This window comes from Anas platyrhynchos, chromosome 2, assembly GCF_047663525.1.
Source record: "Anas platyrhynchos isolate ZD024472 breed Pekin duck chromosome 2, IASCAAS_PekinDuck_T2T, whole genome shotgun sequence".
NCBI classification, from domain to species: Eukaryota; Metazoa; Chordata; class Aves; order Anseriformes; family Anatidae; genus Anas; species Anas platyrhynchos.
Genome location: NC_092588.1, coordinates 91,177,237 through 91,198,083, shown reverse-complemented (window position 1 = coordinate 91,198,083; position 20,847 = coordinate 91,177,237). Strand labels below are relative to the sequence as shown.

General features: G+C 37.2%; 1 protein-coding gene across 3 annotated transcripts in view; it reads left to right on the top strand.

Annotated features, from left to right (window-relative positions):
• LOC110352209 (uncharacterized) overlaps positions 1-20,847 on the top strand; it is a 218,199-nt gene that overhangs the window by 106,840 nt on the left and 90,512 nt on the right. For all 3 annotated transcript variants that reach the window (XM_072033095.1, XM_072033096.1, XM_072033097.1), the window contains 4 exons: positions 2,217-2,480; positions 4,345-4,483; positions 9,093-9,254; positions 17,753-17,841. In XM_072033095.1, coding sequence (XP_071889196.1) covers positions 2,217-2,480; positions 4,345-4,483; positions 9,093-9,254; positions 17,753-17,841 — 654 coding nt within the window. The remainder of the gene's footprint in view (positions 1-2,216; positions 2,481-4,344; positions 4,484-9,092; positions 9,255-17,752; positions 17,842-20,847) is intronic.

Below are 20,847 nucleotides of genomic sequence, written 5' to 3'. Positions count from 1 at the left end.
CTTAACTGCTTCAGAAAAAGACAGAAATTGTTTCTATTTGGAGACAAATATGTCTATCTGGAGGTCTTGGTCTGAGTTTCAAAAAATGTTGAAGATACATCCTACAAGATACTCAGAAGTTTAAGTACTCAAATCAGAGGACACCCTTGAACATCATGGCTTACATGCCAATTCACAAGGAAGAGCAAGAAGGAGCAAAGATTCCTCTTTCCCCGTCTTCACTGTAAAACAGGGTAATGTGAATGGGAAGGCAACTGTACCAAGGCAGACACTGCTAAGAACTTTGAGGACTGAAATAGGAAAAAAAAAGTGGAAAATGTAAAAATAATATAACAAAGTCTCTATTACAGAAATATCCAAGACAGTTTAAGCGATTAGGCAAAATTCCAGTTCTCAATTATCCAGAAGAATGTGTAGAATCTACTGGGTCTGGCTGGGATGTTAACTTTCCCTGCAGCAGCCCATACAGTGCTGTGCTCTGCACTTGTAGCTAGAACAGCAGTGGTATCACACCAGCATTGTGTCTGCTGCTGAGCCATGCTGGCACAAGATCAGGACCCTCTCTAACCCTCCTACTAGGGGGTGGGCAAAAAAGTGAGTAAGGAACATCACCTGGGCAGTTGACCTAAACAAACCACAGGGATATTCCATACCATATGATGTCACACTCAACAATAAAAGGTGGAAAAAGGAAGAAGAGGTGAGGGGTGAGTTATTGTGAAAACATCTGTCCTCCCAAACACTGGCTACATGTATTGAGGCCCTGCTTCAAGGATGTGGTCAAGCATCTCTCATTTGTGGAAAGTAGAGAGTAATTTCTTTCCTCTGAACTTCCACACAGCCTTTACTTGTTTTGTTTTGTTTTGTTTTCCCTTTTCCGCTCTCTTTTCCCCTTTCCCTTTTTCCCTTCATTTAAATTGATTAATTAATAATAATCTTTCCTTAATAACTATTTTTCCCTTTAATTAAATTATCCTTATCTCCACCCATGAGTTGTTCTTTCCTTTACTTCTTCCCCTCCTCTTCTAAGGAGGGGGAGTGAGAGAACGGTTGTGGTGGAGTTCAGCTGCCTAGCATGGTAAAACCGCCACAAGGATCAGTAAATGTTCTGATGAGTGAGTGGTGTAGCTGACCTATTGTTCCCCTTCTCTCCAGGTGACTGCCTTTCAGGTCTGGTAGCCGGGGTATGATGGCAGCCGCCTTCCGTGTTCCAGATTTTGCATGTTTTTTAGTTGTCCTTTAGAATGAATTAGAACTGCTCAACAGGACTAAGATTAACATGTTAATTAAAGAACAGTTAAAATTGTGGCATAGGATTGGATTCCCTTGTCTTTGCCCTGCTTCATCCTCTACTTCTTCATGGCCATCTACTTCATATCCAATTTTTTCACACAGCAAATCTTATAGAGGGATTTATGTAACTTTATATCAGGATTCTTCACCCCTGATTTTCAAGTCTATGTCATGGGAGTGCAATTACTCCAGGGCCTTAAGGCATTGGTTACACTCTTCAACAGGTCTAAACCTGCTGAGAAGAATAGCTCTGGCTATCTTATAAAAAGTGTAAAGGGTATTAGCAAGTTTTTGGTATGTTTGAGTTTTCCACCTCAGATTCCTTTTTGACTCCATCCTGAGATTCACATGCTTTGCAAGAAGGGCTTCCATGTTCTAAGTTAAAGGAGACTACTATTGTATACCAATATCATTCCCAGAACTGTGTGGAGCATTTATGACTCAGTGAGGAGCAAGCATGTGTTCTCATTAGGTATAAGAGTAGGTGATCAAGTAGGTGAACCCTTCAAAGTTGCTGCAGAACGAACCCAGTGGTGAATCTGAATAAGATTTCACAGGGACGTCTCATATTCCAACGTTGATTCATTTTTTTTTTTTTTTTAATTTTCTTGGGGCAATGTTATTCTACTACTGGTAAGTAAAGAGACTTTCAGAAAGCCAGGGGAAAAAAGAAACCACAAAATTAGCATGAATAAAGTGCACAGCATTTTCTGTCCGAGTGGGAAATTGTTCAAAGATGTGATTTAGTGGAAAGAGTTTTTTTTCCACCATTTTAGTGGAAAGAGCTCTTTAGTGGAAAGAGCTTTAGTGTGCAAAATTAATTCAAAGTTATGATGTTTGTAGAGTGTTATATGATAAAAGAAAGATGTTTCCCTTGTGATGTTTTTAAAACAAATAATTATTTTATTTTCCTCCTTTGCTAGGTTCTACCACCTAGAAAGGCTGTGAAGCCGGGCATGGTAGTACTCTTTGAACTCTTCCTTCTTGGTGGAACCTATACTTGGATTGATCGAGAAGTGGGATGGGGGGTTTTTCCCTTATGTGACAACAGTCTGAATGCTTTGGAGGGAAAGTTCAAATGTCCTTTCCTTAGAGGCCATTATGATTCTAAAATTGACCGATTCAAAAAAATTGAAAATTTAATTTCTCAAGACTTGGACCATTGGCTGTGCAATCTATACTTTCAGGTTTGTACATAAACATTTCTGTTTTGTTTGTTTAATTGAGAATAAATTCCACATTTTTTCCCCTGTCATCCTTAATCCTTTGTCCTGTTTTCAGCTAAGATAAAGTTAATTTTCCTCCAAGTAGCTGGTATGGTGCTGTGTTTTAGATTTAGGATGAAGATAATGTTGATAATAGGCCGATGTTTTAACTGTTGCAGAACAGTGCTTACACTAAGCCAAGGACTTTTCAGCTTCTCATTCTGCTCTGCCAGTGGTGTGCACCCCCAGCCAGGGGGTGCACAAGAAGCCAGGAGGGGGCAGAACCACACCAGCTGATCCAAACTGGCCAAAGGGATATCCCATAACATATGGTGTCATGCTGAACAATTAATGTGGGGTGACTAGTTGGGGTATGAGGGAGAACCAGTGCTCAGGGATGGGATGGGCATTGGTCAGCAGGTGGTGAGCAATTGCATTGTGCATCACTTGTTTTGTACATATTATTACTGTTATTGTTGTTATTACTATTATTGTTTTATTATTTCTCTTTTTTTTTTCTGTCCTATTAAACTGTCTTTATCTCAACCCACAAGCTTTTACTTTTTTTCCCCCAGTTGTCTCCCCCATCCCATTGTGGAGGGGAAGGTGAGCAAATAGTTGTGTGGGGCTGAACTGCCTGCTGGGTTAAACTACAACATCCTGTCTTCGTAAAAAAAACAGTTTATCAAGCTACCTACTAGACATATAAAGAAAATGAACATCAAATACATCTCCAACTCTCACCTGAAATTAATGATTTTTCAAAGCCAGATTGTATTTGAAATGCTGAAATACTGTTTGTAGTCCTGGATCAAAAAATAAGACAAAGTTAAAATTCTGAGTTTAAAATTCTGAGTTTAAGCCTGTCACCAGTATATGTGAATTGGCACCACAGTTTTAGTGAATCTCAGAGGTGCTTTTGCAGTTATACATGGCTACAAAATAAAAGAGTGTGGTTTATGATATCATTGCATTTGTATGCCTGGGATCCCTAGCTACCAAGTGGGGATCTGTTGTAGAAACCTTACTTTTGAATAGGTTTTTGTCCAAACATACATAATTATTATTATTTTTTTTTTTTAATAACTGCTTTAAATAGGCCTGAATTAAGAACTCTTTTTCAGTGGAAGCTTTGTTTCTGGAATTGTAAATTAACTGTGTTGTTTGTAATTGAAATATGTTCCCACATTTGGAATCCTAATGAGACCTCAAACTTATACCTCTTTTATAGTTGTTTCTGGATCAGGAAAAAGTAGTTACCAAAAGTGGTGAATTTTGAAAGTATCTTAATTATAACATGGGTTCCTTAAAATAAAGTGTACTTATTCGTTCTGCATTTTTTGTAAAGGTGTTTTTAGGGTAATCTTCATTTTTAGATATACTAAGGAATTGAAAATAACTTCAGAATCATGTAAAGCAACAAGAGTTTAAAGTTTAAGAGCAAAAGAATACATCAGACAAGCTAGGAAAGGGCAAGAGAAGAGTCAAAGTAGTTGAAATGGGGTAAAAAAACTCAGAAAATTAGTCTTTCAACACAATGCATAATCCTCATGGCTGGGATGATTTAACAAGCCAGGGAATCTATACTTTCCTAGATGATTTGGAACATGAGTCACCTCCATTTACGGGGTGTCCACCTTAGTCTGTGTGTAAAGGAAATGCATACAGGAAACTGATATGAGAGCAGAGTGTAGTAAATGGAGTATGGAGAAGCAAGAACATTCTAAAATGCTCATACCAGTGGACTTCTAGAGTTCACAAATAGTGTATGCTTGTATGTTTTGGCTTTGTGGAATATTGAACTGATTATGTGTTTTGCTTTTTTTTTTTTTTTTTTCCTTAATAGATGATTAAACTACCACAGGATTCAGATAAGCAGAATAAACATGATGTGCATCTTCATCTGCCACCTGAACTTCCCATGTATTCCAGTATTGCTGAAAAGAATGGTGCTTCAGAGAAGGTTAAGTGTCATGGACCACAAGGTGATGATTTCAAACTTTAACATTTAAATTCAGGCTTTTATTGGAGCAACCCTTCATTTCATTTCAATATTAGCTAGTTGTTAGTGTTCTTGTCAAGCTAGATTTTCCTCATTCAGGTATTGGTCCAACATGCGTTATAGCAGGAATGGTGATTCTTTTTTATTAAGATTGCTTAATTTTGTTTTCAGTTGTGAGCAATTTAAACCACCCTCATTGCTGAAGATGAAACTTTCCATGCTGACTTCTGCTTGAGGCTGAATAATGCTTGGAAAGTCACAGTAATAATAGTTCAGCTGGTTTTGACAACAGGCTTACAGGATTCTTTTTTTTTTAATAATACTTTATGTCTAATTATTTTTGGAAGAACTCTAGCACCTCCCTGGGCAAGAATAGGGACTTCAAGTTTGACAAGGAGATAGCTCTAGTGTTATAGTCATGCCTTATGCTATTCCTATGAAATTTTATTAAGATTCAGTCAAGTGGTAACCCAGAGGAAAGCCAAATTATCATTTGCTTATGTGGAGCGGACCTCCCCAGAAGCTTCCTTGCAAAACTTCTAAATGTTCCCGTTAGACTGAACATCCTCTCTGGCCTCAGTGAGTCTTCTGAGGTAGCTAAGTTGAAGACATAATTAACCATATTGTGATGGCCCTTCCCAAATTAGTTATCCTCTTCCCTTAAGAATGCAGAATTGGAAAGAATGGGAGGACACTGCCATTGGGTTTTCTCTTTCAGTGTGTGGGATCTGACTGCAAAGCTGGAAGGGACAATAAGAATTATTTTCTGGCATACAGACATGCTTATGTTCCCTCTTGTTTAATGAATTGAAGGATGCAGCCAACCCACAGGTTTTAGGGTCTGTGTGAGTATTATGTGTAGATCTGAAACAGAGATTTAGTTCTTAAAGACAGAGGTTCATCAGGCATTTGATAACAGCAGCAGTGATGCATGATAGAAGACATGGGAGGAGAAAGAGGAGGATGTTGTAAGGAAAGGAGGAGAGCAGATAAGCAGTAACCATTTACTGTGGCAAATGAACAGCTCAGGTTGGATGTGTAACATCAGAAGAGTCCAATAGAAATGTTTTAAGACTGTGAGAGATGGTTTAGGAGATAAAGTAAATGAGGTTTGCCCTGCATCACTTTTAGGCTAAGCAGCAACCAAACTGATCAAAAGAGTTTTATGTACCCTGATACCAGAACTACAGCGGTTTAAACATACATCATGAGGATTAAGGTATTTTTGTTGCCGTGAATCTTCTATATGTCTGCTAAGAATCTTCCTTCTCCAGATTCAGAACAAACCAATGAATAGTAGATCCATAAGGTGGAGTTGCAGCCAATTTTTCTCAACAGTAAAAAAGAGTTATAAACAAGCTTTTAATAAATCAAAACTCATCCTTACCATTATTTTGTCCTACCATTATTCTTTCCATGTACACAGACACACACATAACAAAGGGGCTGCAACTAAATAGATAACTGTTTTGGAAATTAATAAAAACCTGAGATACTCAGATGCAGAAAGATGTGTTTCTAAGAACTTAGGAAAAGCATTAGTGTATGTCCTATTTGACATGCAGACCTCTGAAATATGCTGATAAGCTGATCATGGAAGATCTGCAATTTCCATGCCACACAGATTTACATTAACAAAATTCCATGAGTAATTTCTGATATTGTTTATATTTATTTATTTTTCTTGGAACCTTCTTTAAAGATATTATTAGCTGCTAATATCCCCCATGGGTTTGCTTTTTAATGTATCTATGCAGTGCTACAGTATGCTGTTTCTGCTGGTGATATGTTGCTAAGAGATTTAATAATGGGTAAACAAACACAACATGTGGTAATCCATTTCAAATTAAAAGTTTATTAAACGCTAGCTTGATGACTTTCTGGCTATTTACAATTAAAGGAATGAACCTTAGGGAACTGGAGATCACGTGGTGAAAAATCACGACTTCAACATTTCCAACAGAAAGATGTGTTTATGATCTGTGGCAAGCTGTCGCACATTGATATGCTCTATAAATACTATATTATATCTGTTAAAACACCAAAAGCAGGGAAAAAAAAAAAAAAAAAAAAAAAAAAAAAGCAGCTCTGTTAATGTGACATTAAGGTTGAGACACAAACCAGAAAAAGCAAGAACAGTCTAAATGAAGACTGGTGCTTTGTAACTCACTCTATTGCAGTAGTCTAAATAGTGAGTTAGTGAGTGATCTTACATATCAATGCCATATGTGGTGCTGCAACATATAAGCAAAATAGAGCAGGTTAGAAGATGGTGTTTTATCCTTCACTTCAAATTTGTCTTGGTTATATAAGTTTAGGACAGAACCTTCATATTATTTCCACTGACTCCAGGCTACATTATTCTTTTAAACCGTAGATCTTTATTGAGCTAGGTATGGCTCTTCCCTCCTACACAGGAACTCTCTTTCAATGCACACTAGGGGAATGCTACCTAATGCTCCCTATAGCTTCCATTCTACCTTCCTTTTAGGTTATGAATGTGCATTATCACATCCAGTGCATGCTTTTAGTCCAAACCACATCTTTTCTCCATTCTTCTGAAGTGTTATTCCTTGTAAGGTTCATGGAAGAGGACAGCTTCTGCTTCCATGGTCACCATTCTCTGCTGTTTTTAAGAAAAGTTTCTGTTATTTTTAGTCTATTGCCCCATTACAGGCTCAACAGGCTCTGTCAATAAATAGATGACAATTTCTGCCTGGAATTCATTAGCTATTGTTGTGTGTTTGGAAGGCAGCAACAACTCTAATAACATAGGTATGAAAATTTGATGCAACTAGCAGAAGTTGATGCAACTAGGTTTGGATATAAATAAGCAAGTATTCTAAATGCAAGAAAACCTCTTTAGAATCAATCTCCATATAAAACATTAGACATAAACATTCTTGAAGAGACTGCTCTTTATCAAAGCAAAATCCACAGCTAGATCTCTGTTGACTTTAGCATCCATAGAAGAGGGGATTCACATGTGTAAAAGGCCAGTGTAATTCAGTTGCATTCAGAAGAGTGTTAGCTCTTTCAGCCTCAGCAAAGTATCTGGACAGAACTTTCATATCTGTTCTCTAGTTCAAACAACTTTAGATCAGACCCATTTAGGAAGTTTTACTCTACACCTGTTGGGAACATTCTTCCAGTTACATGCTTTGCTATCTGTGCTGTTCTTCTGGCTTGTAAAATTAAAGGAAAACCCACTTCATTCTAGTCAGTTACTCACATCTCTTTAAAATTGGCTAGTTTGAAGTTTTGGTGTTATGCTCAGCACTGAACTAGTATATAATGATTTGTATTCAAGACCTCAAAAGGGTGCTTAGAAGGGAGAAGGTGGAAGAGTGGCTGAGGAGGAGTAAGATACTAGAATAGCTTTTTCAGTGCAATGTTGTGTGCTGTTTTTGGCCAAGTTACAGTAAAAATCACTACCTGGAGCTAAGCACTTATGACAAATGGTACATCTTTTTAAGCAGAATCTTGAAAGTTTCACAACTGTGTGGAACCAGGAGGGGAGTTTTGCATTGTGTTCCTAAGCCACGGCTGCCATTGTGGATGCCCTTGCTTTGAAACCACATAGGACTGCAGGCTGGGAGTTTGCCTTTACTGAAAGCTAAGGGAAATAAGTGCTATGTGAATGTTTGCTCTAGCCTGTCAGTGTTAGAGCTGAGGCCAAGGTTTTCAAGGAAAATGTTTGAAGGTAGCTGAGTTGTTTTGGTCTCAGCAGCAGGATGATCTCGCTGTAGTAGAGCTATGATACAGGCTATATTAGCCTGGGTAGTGTTACGTTAGCATGATTGCACTACTCGTGTTATCTGGGTTGGCAGAGACGTTTGTTGCTGCTGTTTTGCAGGGTGGATGTATCACATGGAAGGACTCCCACTGCCTCATCATTCTTTGGACTAGATCCTTATGAAGGCAACATGCATGTTTTCTAGGCATCTGTAGTATTTTCTCTCCAAGAAGTCTGCTTGTCCCTCATTCCCCCTGCTCTACTACACTTCAGGAATATAAATAAAAAGCAACTTAACTCTTCAAGAATGGTTTTAAGGACTTTTATTTTCACTAGCATATAATGAAAAAACAGCTCATTCTTTTCCTAAATTTTATATACTCCCCTTCAAGGTTTGCTATCTTATGGCTGGCTCATGTGCAACGTGAATCAACCAGAAGAAAACTTAATGCAGCTGTTTTTTGTTTTTTTTTTTTTCGGTTCCCAAACAACAAGCATATAATGGAAATAAATATTATGAAGTAGAATCATTTTAATTTATACAATTTATCAATTTAAAATACATTATAGAGCATTTTTTTCAGTATTTCTTCCTACTTTTTGCTTGCCTGGCTGTTGAAAGCAGCATTGCTTTCTATCATTTGGCTTTGGCAGTCCCTGAAATACACTGGAGTTGTAAAGCTTTAAACAGTTGCGCAGGTCTTTAATTGTAAATTAGTTTTGACAGAGCTGCTAGGCAAAGGCCTGGCCCATACCGTCATGATGCTAGCTGACAACCCCTTACTGCTCCTGGAGCAACGAAACATGTGGAAGGAATTGTTCTTCTACATTTCGCAGCTTGTCATTTCCTCTGCAGGGCAACCTCTGACCTCCCTGAAAGATCCTGACACCCATAAGGGAAGTATTCCCACTGTTGTAAAGGAAGTGGAAAAGCAGTTTAATGCTGAAAAAGGAGGAGAAGCGTGTGCACCAGAAGAAACTGGGAGGAAAATGGAAGAGCTTAAAATGCTTCCAGCAGGTTAGGACTTTTATTGCATCATTTAATTTACTCAAAGTTTGCAAATAGATCTGTTTGGCATGTGTGTAAATACCCTCATCTCCCTTCCCCTTGCTCTGTGATATCATCTCATAATTATTTCACTAGGCAAAGGAAGTGATGGAAGAGTTTAAGTCGATTCTGAGGGATCAAAAGCAGCTTAGGCAAGAAGGTACAGAAGTGGTGGGCTCCTCTGTCTAAAATGTATTAGTAGGCCAAATGTGTTAGCAATTACAAGGTGTGTGTGGAGTGTACTGACAACATTAAATTATGGCTGGTGTTTCTGTGATGTTTTTACATCCTTTCATTTTATTTGTTCACTTATATCCATGGATTACATGTTGTTAGATGCTTGGGGAGTATTTATTCTTCCTGCAACATTTTTAATAGCAATATCCTTTATTAATTGTGCTGAAATACAGTAGGAGTGCTTGTCTGTATTGACATCAGGTAGCATTTGTTTCTGGGACGTGGGATTTCTTTTGAAGGTGAAAGTCTTGCAAATTACACTGTTCTTTTTATCCCAGGTAAATTGTGTTTCTGAGAATTAGGAAGTATAACTCCTAGGTCCTATGCTAAGCTCAGATGCTAGCATGATGTCCAGAGACAGATTCACCATAGGACAAGCTAAAGGAGGGGTTGCCCCCATAATTAGGGTCTGCAGTTGTACCCAGCACTCGGGGCTCTCCTACCTACTGCAAGGGTCAGCTTTTGTTTTAGGGAATGGATGATTCTCACTCCCTTGAAGTGCAGAGAGAGCTAACTGTGCAAGTGACAATAAATGAATCCTGACACTTGAAAGAAAAGTGCGGTTCTCCTTTTACAGCAGGACGTTATGGTAGGCCATTTTAGACACTGAACAGAAAAAAAAAAAAAAAAAAAAAAAAAAAAAAAAAAAAAAAAAGAGGTAAGAAATAGCTACCTGAGGGTTCCTGCATAAGCAGTAGTTCTTGGTATTTTTCAAATCTGTGGTCTTCACAGAACTACACAGTAGACATTTGGATGGTGGTTTTAAGCCAGTATTCATGGCAGTTTTCCTTTTAGAGCAACCCCCAAAACAATTCAAAATCATTTCTCTGGAGGTGTTTGTTGACTGACCAATAAGACTAGGACTCTGTGTCTGCTCTTATGAGCACATGAGTTGAATAGCTCATGTTAGGTTGGTACAAGCAGAGGTAAGAGCTTGCATGGCATTGATTAGTAAGGACTTATAACGACTGTGCATTGATACTGACCACCATAGATGCATAAGAAGGAGAATACAGAGTTAATGACAATTTCTGCTAAAGGGTGTTGGTGACAAATATTAACCAGGTTATGGAAAAATTGTAACTAAAATTTCAGTACACCTCATAATAAGACCAACACTTTGTTAACATGTCTTTTCTGGATGTTGTTCCTTCAAAGAATATAATCACAGCTCTAACTTAGACCTTTTTTCCCCATGTTTTTACTTTGGGGAAATTTACATGGAAATTCATTCAGTTCATGTGCACATTAGTTGCGCAAAGCAGCTTAGAGCACTCACAGTATTTTAATACAAATAACCTGTATGAACATAATTATATTAAATAATATCTAATGGTATTTTGACATTTGCTTTTTTATCTGGTTTATATTTTTTTTGAAGACTTATTCTCCTTGGCAACATTTGGATGGGTCTACATTTAGAATGTATGTCTCATAAAGCAATTAATTTTTCATAGAATCATAGAATCATAGAATATCCTGAGTTGGAAGGGACCCTTAAGGATCATCAAGTCCAACTCTTGACACCGCACAGGTCTACCCAAGTTCAGACCATGTGACTAAGTGCACAGTCCAATCTCTTCTTAAATTCAGTCAGGCTCGGTGCAGTGACCACTTCCCTGGGGAGCCTGTTCCAGTGTGCAACCACCCTCTCTGTGAAGAACCCCTTCCTGATGTCCAGCCTAAACTTCCCCTGCCTCAGCTTAACTCCATTCCCGCGGGTCCTGTCACTGGTGTTAATGGAGAAAAGGTCTCCTGCCTCTCGACACCCCCTTACGAGGAAGTTGTAGACTGCGATGAGGTCTCCCCTTAGCCTCCTCTTCTCCAGGCTGAACAGGCCCAGTGCCCTCAGCCGTTCCTCGTACGTCTTCCCCTCCAGGCCTTTCACCATCTTCGTAGCCCTCCTCTGGACACTCTCCAACAGTTTCATGTCCTTTTTATACTGTGGTGCACAGAACTGCACACAGTACTCGAGGTGAGGCCGCACCAGCGCAGAGTAGAGCGGGACAATCACCTCCCTTGACCTACTAGCGATGCCGTGCTTGATGCACCCCAGGACACGGTTGGCCCTCCTGGCTGCCAGGGCACACTGCCGGCTCATATTCAACTTGTTGTCTACCACGACCCCCAGATCCCTCTCTTCTAGGCTGCTCTCCAGCGTCTCATCGCCCAGTCTGTACGTGCAGCCAGGGTTTCCCCGTCCCAGGTGCAGGACCCGGCACTTGCTCTTATTGAACTTCATGCGGTTGGCGATCGCCCAGCTCTCCAACCTATCCAGATCCCTCTGCAAGGCCTTTCCACCCTCATTCGAGTCCACAACTCCTCCAAGTTTGGTGTCATCAGCAAACTTGCTCAAAATGCCTTCTATTCCTACATCCAGATCGTTTATAAAAATATTGAAAAGTACCGGCCCTAAAATGGAGCCTTGAGGGACCCCACTGGTGACCGCAGGTAGACAGCTATATTTTGTGCAGGTAGACAGCTATTCCTTCTGCTCTCTTCTGCCTATCCCCATCACCAATGTTTACCTAGGTCTAAAACTACAATGTCAAAATTTTATTCAACTTAGTTATGTGGAATTTAGTAGATGTCCAATGTTAAATAAAACATTTTAGGGCTCATATTTTCAATTCAAGGTCTCTTTACAAATACCCTGAAACAATGTATTTAAAGAAGTGGTCTGATTTTGAAAGGTACTAAATTACAATGACTTTGATTGAAGTAAGATTAAGAAATTGTTTTGCGTAATTAGAGGATCTTACTCAGTATACTCTGTAAGAAGAAATACTACAATCACGTACAGAGAATTAAAAAAAAAGATCTGGTATAATAAGGGAGTCTACCTGAACTTCCAGCAGACCTCCAAAGGCATCCCTGGATTTGCAACAGGCAAAAATTATTTTTGTTCATCTTTATTCACATATCAACAGATTTTTTTTTTCTTGAAGAGCTCAATTTATGATGTTTGATAAGACTATTACATGTTAATTTAATTCAAAACTTGGGTTTCAAAAGTTCCATTTGTTTTATGATGGAGGATTGTCAGTAATGTAACCAGTAAACTCAATATCTGCACTCAGAACTAGAGAGGGGAAAATGTTTCACTTTGAAATCCTCCAATAAGTTATGCAGAATCATGTATAAACTAGGATTTATAGTCTATCTAATGTTTAATTTCAACATCATTTTCCTGCCCATCAATGCTCACCCCAACAGGCAGTGCCTCCCCAGCCTTCCTCTCAACTGAAGCCTAATTTATTTTTTTCATAGTCCCCAATTACACATGTACCACAGTAAAAATCCTAGAAACGTGTTAAATAATTGTCACAAATATTGTTAGTCAACCTGTGACAGAAAGCTTTCTGTTCATGTTCTGTTTTTCCTTCATTCCAATGCTCTATCACCTTTCTATAGCACACCCAGAAGAAATGTTTGGACCCTGATTTTCAAATCTACCAGCTCAGAAATATTCTTTTGTTTAATGTCTGTTTTCAAAAATAAACCAAATATTGTCTGAGAATATTTAAGAACTTCAATTTGAAACTCCCTCCATGTCTGTGAAAAAAACATTGCAAGTGAATTGTGTCCTTTCATGATATCAAAAAACATTTGTCTGAACAAAGCTTCAGAATAACACCTAAGAAAGGGAGGCACTCAGTCCTCAGTGCTCTTGCAGATAATACTCAGCATTGTATTCAGAACATATTAAGTTGTCCCCTCCATATAAAAACAAACAAACAAAGACACAAACAGAGACACAGCGTCATTGTACTTTTGTTATTATGTTTGGACAGAAAGAGTTTATTTTTTAAAACAGACTTGTGTAAGTGAGAAATGGTTCTGTTGAGAGGATTGTTCTGTTGAGAATACTCACAGATACTTCTGAAACAATTTTTTGAAAATCATTGAGTCTTCCTTGTAGTATTTCTCATTATGCTGTAACATGATGCTTTTTCTAACATGCTGGTTACATCTCCATAATCATTGCATGCAGATGCAAAAGTAATAACCTAAAATAAAAGCCCCCAGAGCTGTTCTCATTGGTAGCTCCTCATGGGTGCCACATTCAAGGGAAGGATGTTTTAAAATGAAGGTTACTTGCCCTTCATACTTTGTACAGGCAGAGACTGAGGTGGCTGAACCTTCTCTTTCTCTGATGATTTTTTTTTACTCTAAGTGGGACTGTGTAAAGGATTGGGTGATTCTTGCAGATAGGATTAAATTCAACTCCCACTTACAGTTGTGCAATCAATATAATCCACATTCTTTTCTTTTTCCAATTCTTACCACGTCGATTGATTCCCAAAGGGCAGGGTGTAACTGAGGAGAGAGTCCCGATTGACTTTTCATGTTGTTCTGTAATTCAGCCAAGTTGGAGATTTGTGTGTCTGCTGCCCCACTCCTGGGTGGCACCATTGTAAAATTCTTACCCCCTGACTAAAAAAGAAGTTGTGGCCATCTGAAGGGAGTGCACTTTATCCTTCTCTGACTATAAAAGTCAGAAATATTTCCTGTCAAACCATCTTAAGCTAATTTCCTAGCTTGTGACTGTCCTGTTTCTTTTTGTTCACCTTTTTAAAAATTGAGTGTTTAAAAATGCTCATTTTCATGGTGATAACAATTTCAGTAGAAAGAACAACTGAATTTCTAAACATCTTGTCCAATATTCAAACAGGATAGAGGAGACTCAGATCCAAATTACTTTCTTGTTCTCTTCAATTTTGACTTCTGCAGGTCTCTTCCCACCCCTGAATATCTCAAAATTTCACAGTAAATTATCTATATGTATCCTTTAAAACATTCATAGTACAGACAATTTTTCCCATTCCGTTCCAATCCCAGTTCACAAAGGATGTATCTAACTTTTAGGTTTTAGGGCAATTTTGAAGCAAATGTCCTGCTCCACTTGCTGCTCTCTGGTTCACTTTGCAGAGTAATCTCAAGATCAGAGGGTCTGGACTCCGTTAAGATGAAGCTAAGCAACAGGGTGCACTTTGGGATTATGCATCAGGTAGGACAATTAGGTCCATCAATTTCCAGGATGAGACTAGTGCAAACATGAAAGAAACCCTTCAACACACAGTAGGATCCTCAAAGCTTACTGTGGTCCTCGGAATTGCCACTTTCACTCCACAGACCCACCCTTATTGCACCACAGTACTTGTTACAGAAGACATAACCAAAAAGGGTAAATTCCAAACTTGATGTAGGTGATTAAAACATTTCCATTATACTCTCCAGGGGCTGAGAGGCAGTAAGACACCCTCCATGATTAAGAGTCATGCTAATACTCTCAACTATTGCCCCTAAAAGGCTTATGCTGAGAAAAGTAGTTGCATAGCATTAATGTTTTAGTTTCCAACTTTCCATCCTGTTTATTAAATGTAGTTCCCAGCTGAACTCATGGACTTGTCACAGGTGACATATTCATTGCATCTCATATCAGATGTGAGCTATGTAGCATCTAAATTCTTTTTTGGGTGGACTTAATATAACCAAGAAATAAGATCGCCCTCTTTCCCAGTCTTTCTCAAATCTAGGTGTTATGTTATGCCTATTCCAAAGTGGTGGGTAAAAATGTCAGCTATTTTTTCCTGTTTGCCTTATACAGATGCATATCATCAAAACCATTCTGCTGGAGTTCCTATTAGTACCTGATCACTGATTTAAAGCATTGCAGTTATATTAAGGTTTTTATTGTTTTTGCCAGGTCCTGGTATAATCACACTTTCCCATTCTTATGTAAATTATCTAATTTATTAACAGAAAGTTTACCTTGTTGTACCTTTATCATAGTTATGATACCTATCTTTGTTCATTCTTACTTGGTGCTATTTTCTCCTCTTCAAATTGTTCATTTTTATCATGAATGGTGTTATGCTCCCTTGTCAGGGAACAAAATGTGTTTTGAGTCAATTTACTAAAATAGTCACTGCTAAGTGCTATATCTGGACAAAGTTGACACCTTTGACATTTTCTAAAATGGCAAAAATAACTGTATTTAAGGTATGATTTATGGGTACTATATATCAAAGCAATTTCTATGTTACTACAGTTTCTGATGCAGTCATCCCAACTCCTTCAATGAAGGAGCTGTTGATAACACAGCTAATTAATGTTTTATTAGTTTTCTGTGGTCAATTTTAAAGAGTCTTAAAAAAAAAAAAAAAAAAAAAAAAGAGCTAAAATACAATTTAATAATGAAGAACTCTGTGAATCTTTTTTTCTTTCTCAGAACTGCTTTGTTTTGTGCATATGGAAGAAAAAATGTCTACATAGCTCAATTTTATAAGACACATTTCCCCCCACTATGAGCAACTCCTATGATTAAAAAGAAGACTGGAGTCTTTAGATGTCTTTCTGATTGCTGGCCTCTATTAAAATCTTCTTAAAATAATAGATAGGTTTAATTCCTCAAGTCAAAGAAAAATTATATCATCTTAAGTATTTTCCATATTTATTATATTGATGAGACTTGGCTATAGAGAAAAAAAAAGGAAGCAAAATCTCTTGTATTGCAAGTTTTAAATGTACCAGGCTAAGGTTTACTTAATTAGAACCTCCAGGCAATAAAGGAGCCCTTTTTTTAAATTCTGTGAATCTTAATATGCTAAATAATGCAAAGCTTCAACTCTTCAAGCATGAGACACACATCTGGCAGCTTAACATTTAAATTACAGAAAAAAAAAAAAAAAACACAACACTTCAGTAGTAATTTTCATGAAGAAAAGAGTGGGAAATGTATTACATCTAAATTTAATTTCTTTTTAGATTTTTCATCCTGTCTAATTGTAAGCATTTGCCATCTCCTTTATTTATTTATTTTCATACATTTTTTTTTCTGTACTTTTTATTGATCTTTAATTTGAGCAGCTTCTTACTGTTATAGCATTGAAGAGTTACAAGGTGTTTTTACTTGGCAAAAATTGTTTAGAGAAATCTATGAGGAATTAAAGTAATGAGCTCAGTGGTATAGAAAGAGACAAACATTCAGAGGCTTACAAATAAAATATTAAAAAAAAAAGCATGTAATGATTAAATAACAAACTAGAGATCCCATTTCTAAATTTAGAGTACCATTGTTTTCTTTATTCTTTTTATTGTGTGATTTTTATTTTTATTTTTTTGTCCAAGGTAATTATTGCTTTGTTCATTTGCCTGCAAAAACGTTGTCAAAGTTTTCATTATTTCAGCAAGGCTATTTGGGAATTATTTCAGTTACAAACAAAAAAATAAATAAATTGCACAACAAAGAAAACCACAGTAACCATCTTTTCAAAGGTATGCTTATATTTTAGTATGTGTCTGTGGGTTTGTATATGTATCACATGCATGGAATATGTGGAAAGGATTCAAACTATTTGTGCCACATATGTGCAGAAGCGTGACAAAACCCAGTAACTAATTCGTGTAACTTCACTGATTTCAGTAGACTTCTTCTTTCACCCCACCTGTAAATCCCCGATGAGTGCTCAGCATATATATACCTGTATATCCATAGATCTACAAACAAACTGTACCATATTTTTATAACGTATATCTACAGCTATAATAGCTAAAGGCAATTATGTTTTTAAGGACATTTGACTGTCTTTTATTTAGGGGGAATTGGAACCAACTGGGAAAAAAAAAAAAGTAATCATTAAGTATATTTTTGGCTTATCTTCTGTGTGCCATAGATTAAGAAATACAATGCAGATATTTATTTCCTCCTCACCATTGCTTGCCATTATGTGAGAGTACATTTGTGTTCATGCTGCAGATCACTGCTTTTCCGTATTTTGACGGACTCACTAACTAAGTAAACGTTGCTTAGAAAACATTAATACTTCAGATCCCCATGCCTCATTTGGTGACATTCTCGATCCACAATCATGGCCATGCAAGAAAACAAACTTTCTTCTCTTTTCAGATGAACATATTCCAGAGTGTTTAAAATATCTTTCACTGTTCTTCTTGAGTCTATTTTTTTTCCTACTTATTCTTTCTCCATGGTATTTATACAGTCATTATTTCCTGCACCACAGTATCTGAAGTCTTCCTTGCATCAGCCTAATGCTTCTGGAAGGTAGGAAAAAACAAACAACCTACTTACAACTAGCACAAATGGGGAAAAATGACCTGCCTGGAGTCATGCAGGACTGTGGTGGAGGAGGGAACAAAACCCAGTTCCTTCCTTTTCAGAGTTTTATCTTATGTACCAATATAAAAATGCACCTTTTCTATTACAGAGAATGATTTTTACCAGGATTGCTCTGGCTATACAGATGATCACTGTGGTATCTTTCAGCTGAAAGAAGAACAAGGAATACGGCACAAGGTACTGGCTTTAGTCTGAGCATCACCATCACCCTGCAAGTGCATGGTGAAACCATTGGAGCTTCCACCTGTGCCATTTAGGAATAAGTTGGGGGTGTTGTTGTTGCTGGGTTTCTTTAACACTGTGGATTTGATTACAGCTACCATAAGGTTTTACGTGGCCAGCAGTATTTCTGTCTCCTGTGTCTGTCTCAGCCAAAACAAAACAAAACAAAACAAAACAAAACAAAACAAACGAACAAAAAAATTTCCAAAGAGGAGTAGGAAAGACCATCCAATAATCAGGCAATAATAATAACAGCTTGATCGAGGCTGCACTGCAAGGTGATATGATTTCAGTGATATTTAAATGCAACATAGATTTCCTATGTATATATAAACTTCAAGTCCTCATTTCCTTGTGCAGAAGAACCATCATCAGGTTCTTTTTAGTATTCGTATTCCTTGTAAATTGGTCAAGGACATAATTAATTTGTGAACAAATATTTTGTCAATACAAGGTACCATGAAATCACATATGTATTGTGACAACACCTCCTGGGGGAGTTATACCACATAAATACTGAGAACTAAGACAGAAAGAAAACGTGTTCCTGAAAATTTGTCCATTACTTCTACCTGCATAAGCTGATTAAGTCAGATATTTTCTAAGCAAAGATGCCAGTTTTGTCTTTAAGTGTTGCTACCCTTTAGCTCTGCATGAACTGTGATTGCAAATGTGAATATTCGAATTAACAGTTCTGGCAATTCATCTCACCCTGTTCTAGTCTACTCTGAAACATTTTTAATGCTTTTAATTGCCAATGGAAAAACATCATCATGGTTAAACAGTACTCAGAGTACTCTTGAACTTGTATACATGTACTATCTGCATATACCTGTACATGTACCATGGTATGAATACCTAGTAGATGGGAATTATTATTGCAACTTTTACTTATTAGTGTTTTTCCATACTTGGTGATGATTTGCATATAAATATCCATGAACAAAACCAAACTGGGCAATGGGAAATTCCTGCATTTTAAATGACTATGTTTTCAAGTGACTTATTTCTTTAGGGAAGTAACTTAGAGAAATCAGAGTTATAAATGAGTTTAACTGCAGACTGATCTGTGTGTAGTCTTATATCTATAGGAAGACCAATCTAAAGACCAATGAAGTGGGTGTAATGGGCAAAGCAACCCAACCCATGGGAGTGGTAGAATGAAAGTCATTTCCTACAATCCCATAATAGCACATTGCCTTTGAACAAAATGCCACACTCTTAAAGGATCCTCAGATGTGGCTAGCTCTCAAAGCCACATTAAAGTGACCTGATTTTAGCAAGGTGCATAAGCTCAAGGGTAATTCAATACTGTCTAGCCCCTTTGGATTTAGTGAAATGACTCACTAGCTTACAGTTATTGACATGTTTAAATAGATTTCTGAACTGAGAGTCTTACAAGAAAAGTTCTGCACAAAAGAAACGTGAGCATGTGAAATCTCATTTCAAAGGTTGTAAGAGCCCCTCTTTTTTAATAGGATGAGTGAACCCTAATGTTCAGAGATCCCTGTTTTAGCACATTCAAGATTTAGACAATCTGAACTATGTCATTTAGGCCTACTTGTAACTCTGAATTGAAAATGTCTTCTAAAATAATTTTACTCAACAATCGTAAATTGGACACAATTCAGAACTAGCATAAACAGGGGGAAGACAGCAGTTCATGTAGTGGATTATTCAACTCGACTACCACTTTTCCTTCTGAAAAAATATATATGTATGTATGTATATATATATATATATATATATATATATATATAAACACAAACAGAATTTTGGGTCTCACCTAACCATTTTGGGAAAAGTAGATTACAACAGTGAAAACAATCATAACCCTTCAGACCTCCAATCACCTATGCTACAGAAATACATAATCTCCCACTGAGTATCTCCTGAGCAATGGGCATTAGCGACAAGTTATTTTTTGTTGCAATTGGAATACACACAGTTGCATGTATCATGTTTTCTATGAAGGACACAGAAGGCCAGTAACTTCCATGAGAAGTAAAATATATTCTGTTGCCATAGTCCCATCCTCATGCATATGAGCAAGCTCCTGCTTTTGTACTTCAGACAAGACCAAACATAGTCTCAAAGAAATTCACTCATAATGCTTTTCAATGCTTTTAGGGTTTATGTTTTAAATAATATTTTTATATGTATTTTGCACAGGAACTAGTTTCATGGAGACCATGTCAATGTAAGATACTTTACACACTACAACCAACTATGTAGCTGTGACTTTTTCTAGGGAATTAGGCCAGTCATGTAGTAAAGTGCAATACTATCTGTAGCTGCTTGGCATTAGTATTTAAAAAAAACTTTGAGTGTGCTACCCTTTTCTAGTCTGCCTTAACTCTTCATATTTACATAGAATCACTTTTTGACAATATATCCCATTGCTTGTGGCAGCTTTTCCAATAGCTGCTGAATATATAATGCTTGTATCATGTTTACCAATAACAATGTTCAGCATTATGTAGGCATGGATATGAACCTCTGTCTGTTACGTCCATGAGCCCTAAATTAAAATACAAAATGTAGCTGCAGTCTAGGTAATCCAAGCTTCAGAATATAAATTTGCCTTTTAGAGCAAAATAGTTGACTGAGTGAAAAAGGAAAAAATAAATCTTTGTAGTTTTCATAATTAGTGAAGTATACAGTGATGTAACTACATCTAAAGCTAAAGCTTGGAAAGCTTGTTCCTTGGAAACTTTGAGATTTTTGAGATCAAGAGAGCAAATTTGGATATTCTTTTTCATTACAATTTGCATAAACACGAAGGCCAGAAGCATCCTTAAATCATTTAGGTTGTCTTCAAGGAAAGTTTAGAAAATTTTAACCACTTATTCAGTAAGATCAGTAATGTCTTCAAGTGAACTACAGTAGTTTCCAGATAGTCATCTACTCTTAACCTTGAAGGCATCAAACACCTAGAAAACCCTTCACAGAGTTTGCTAT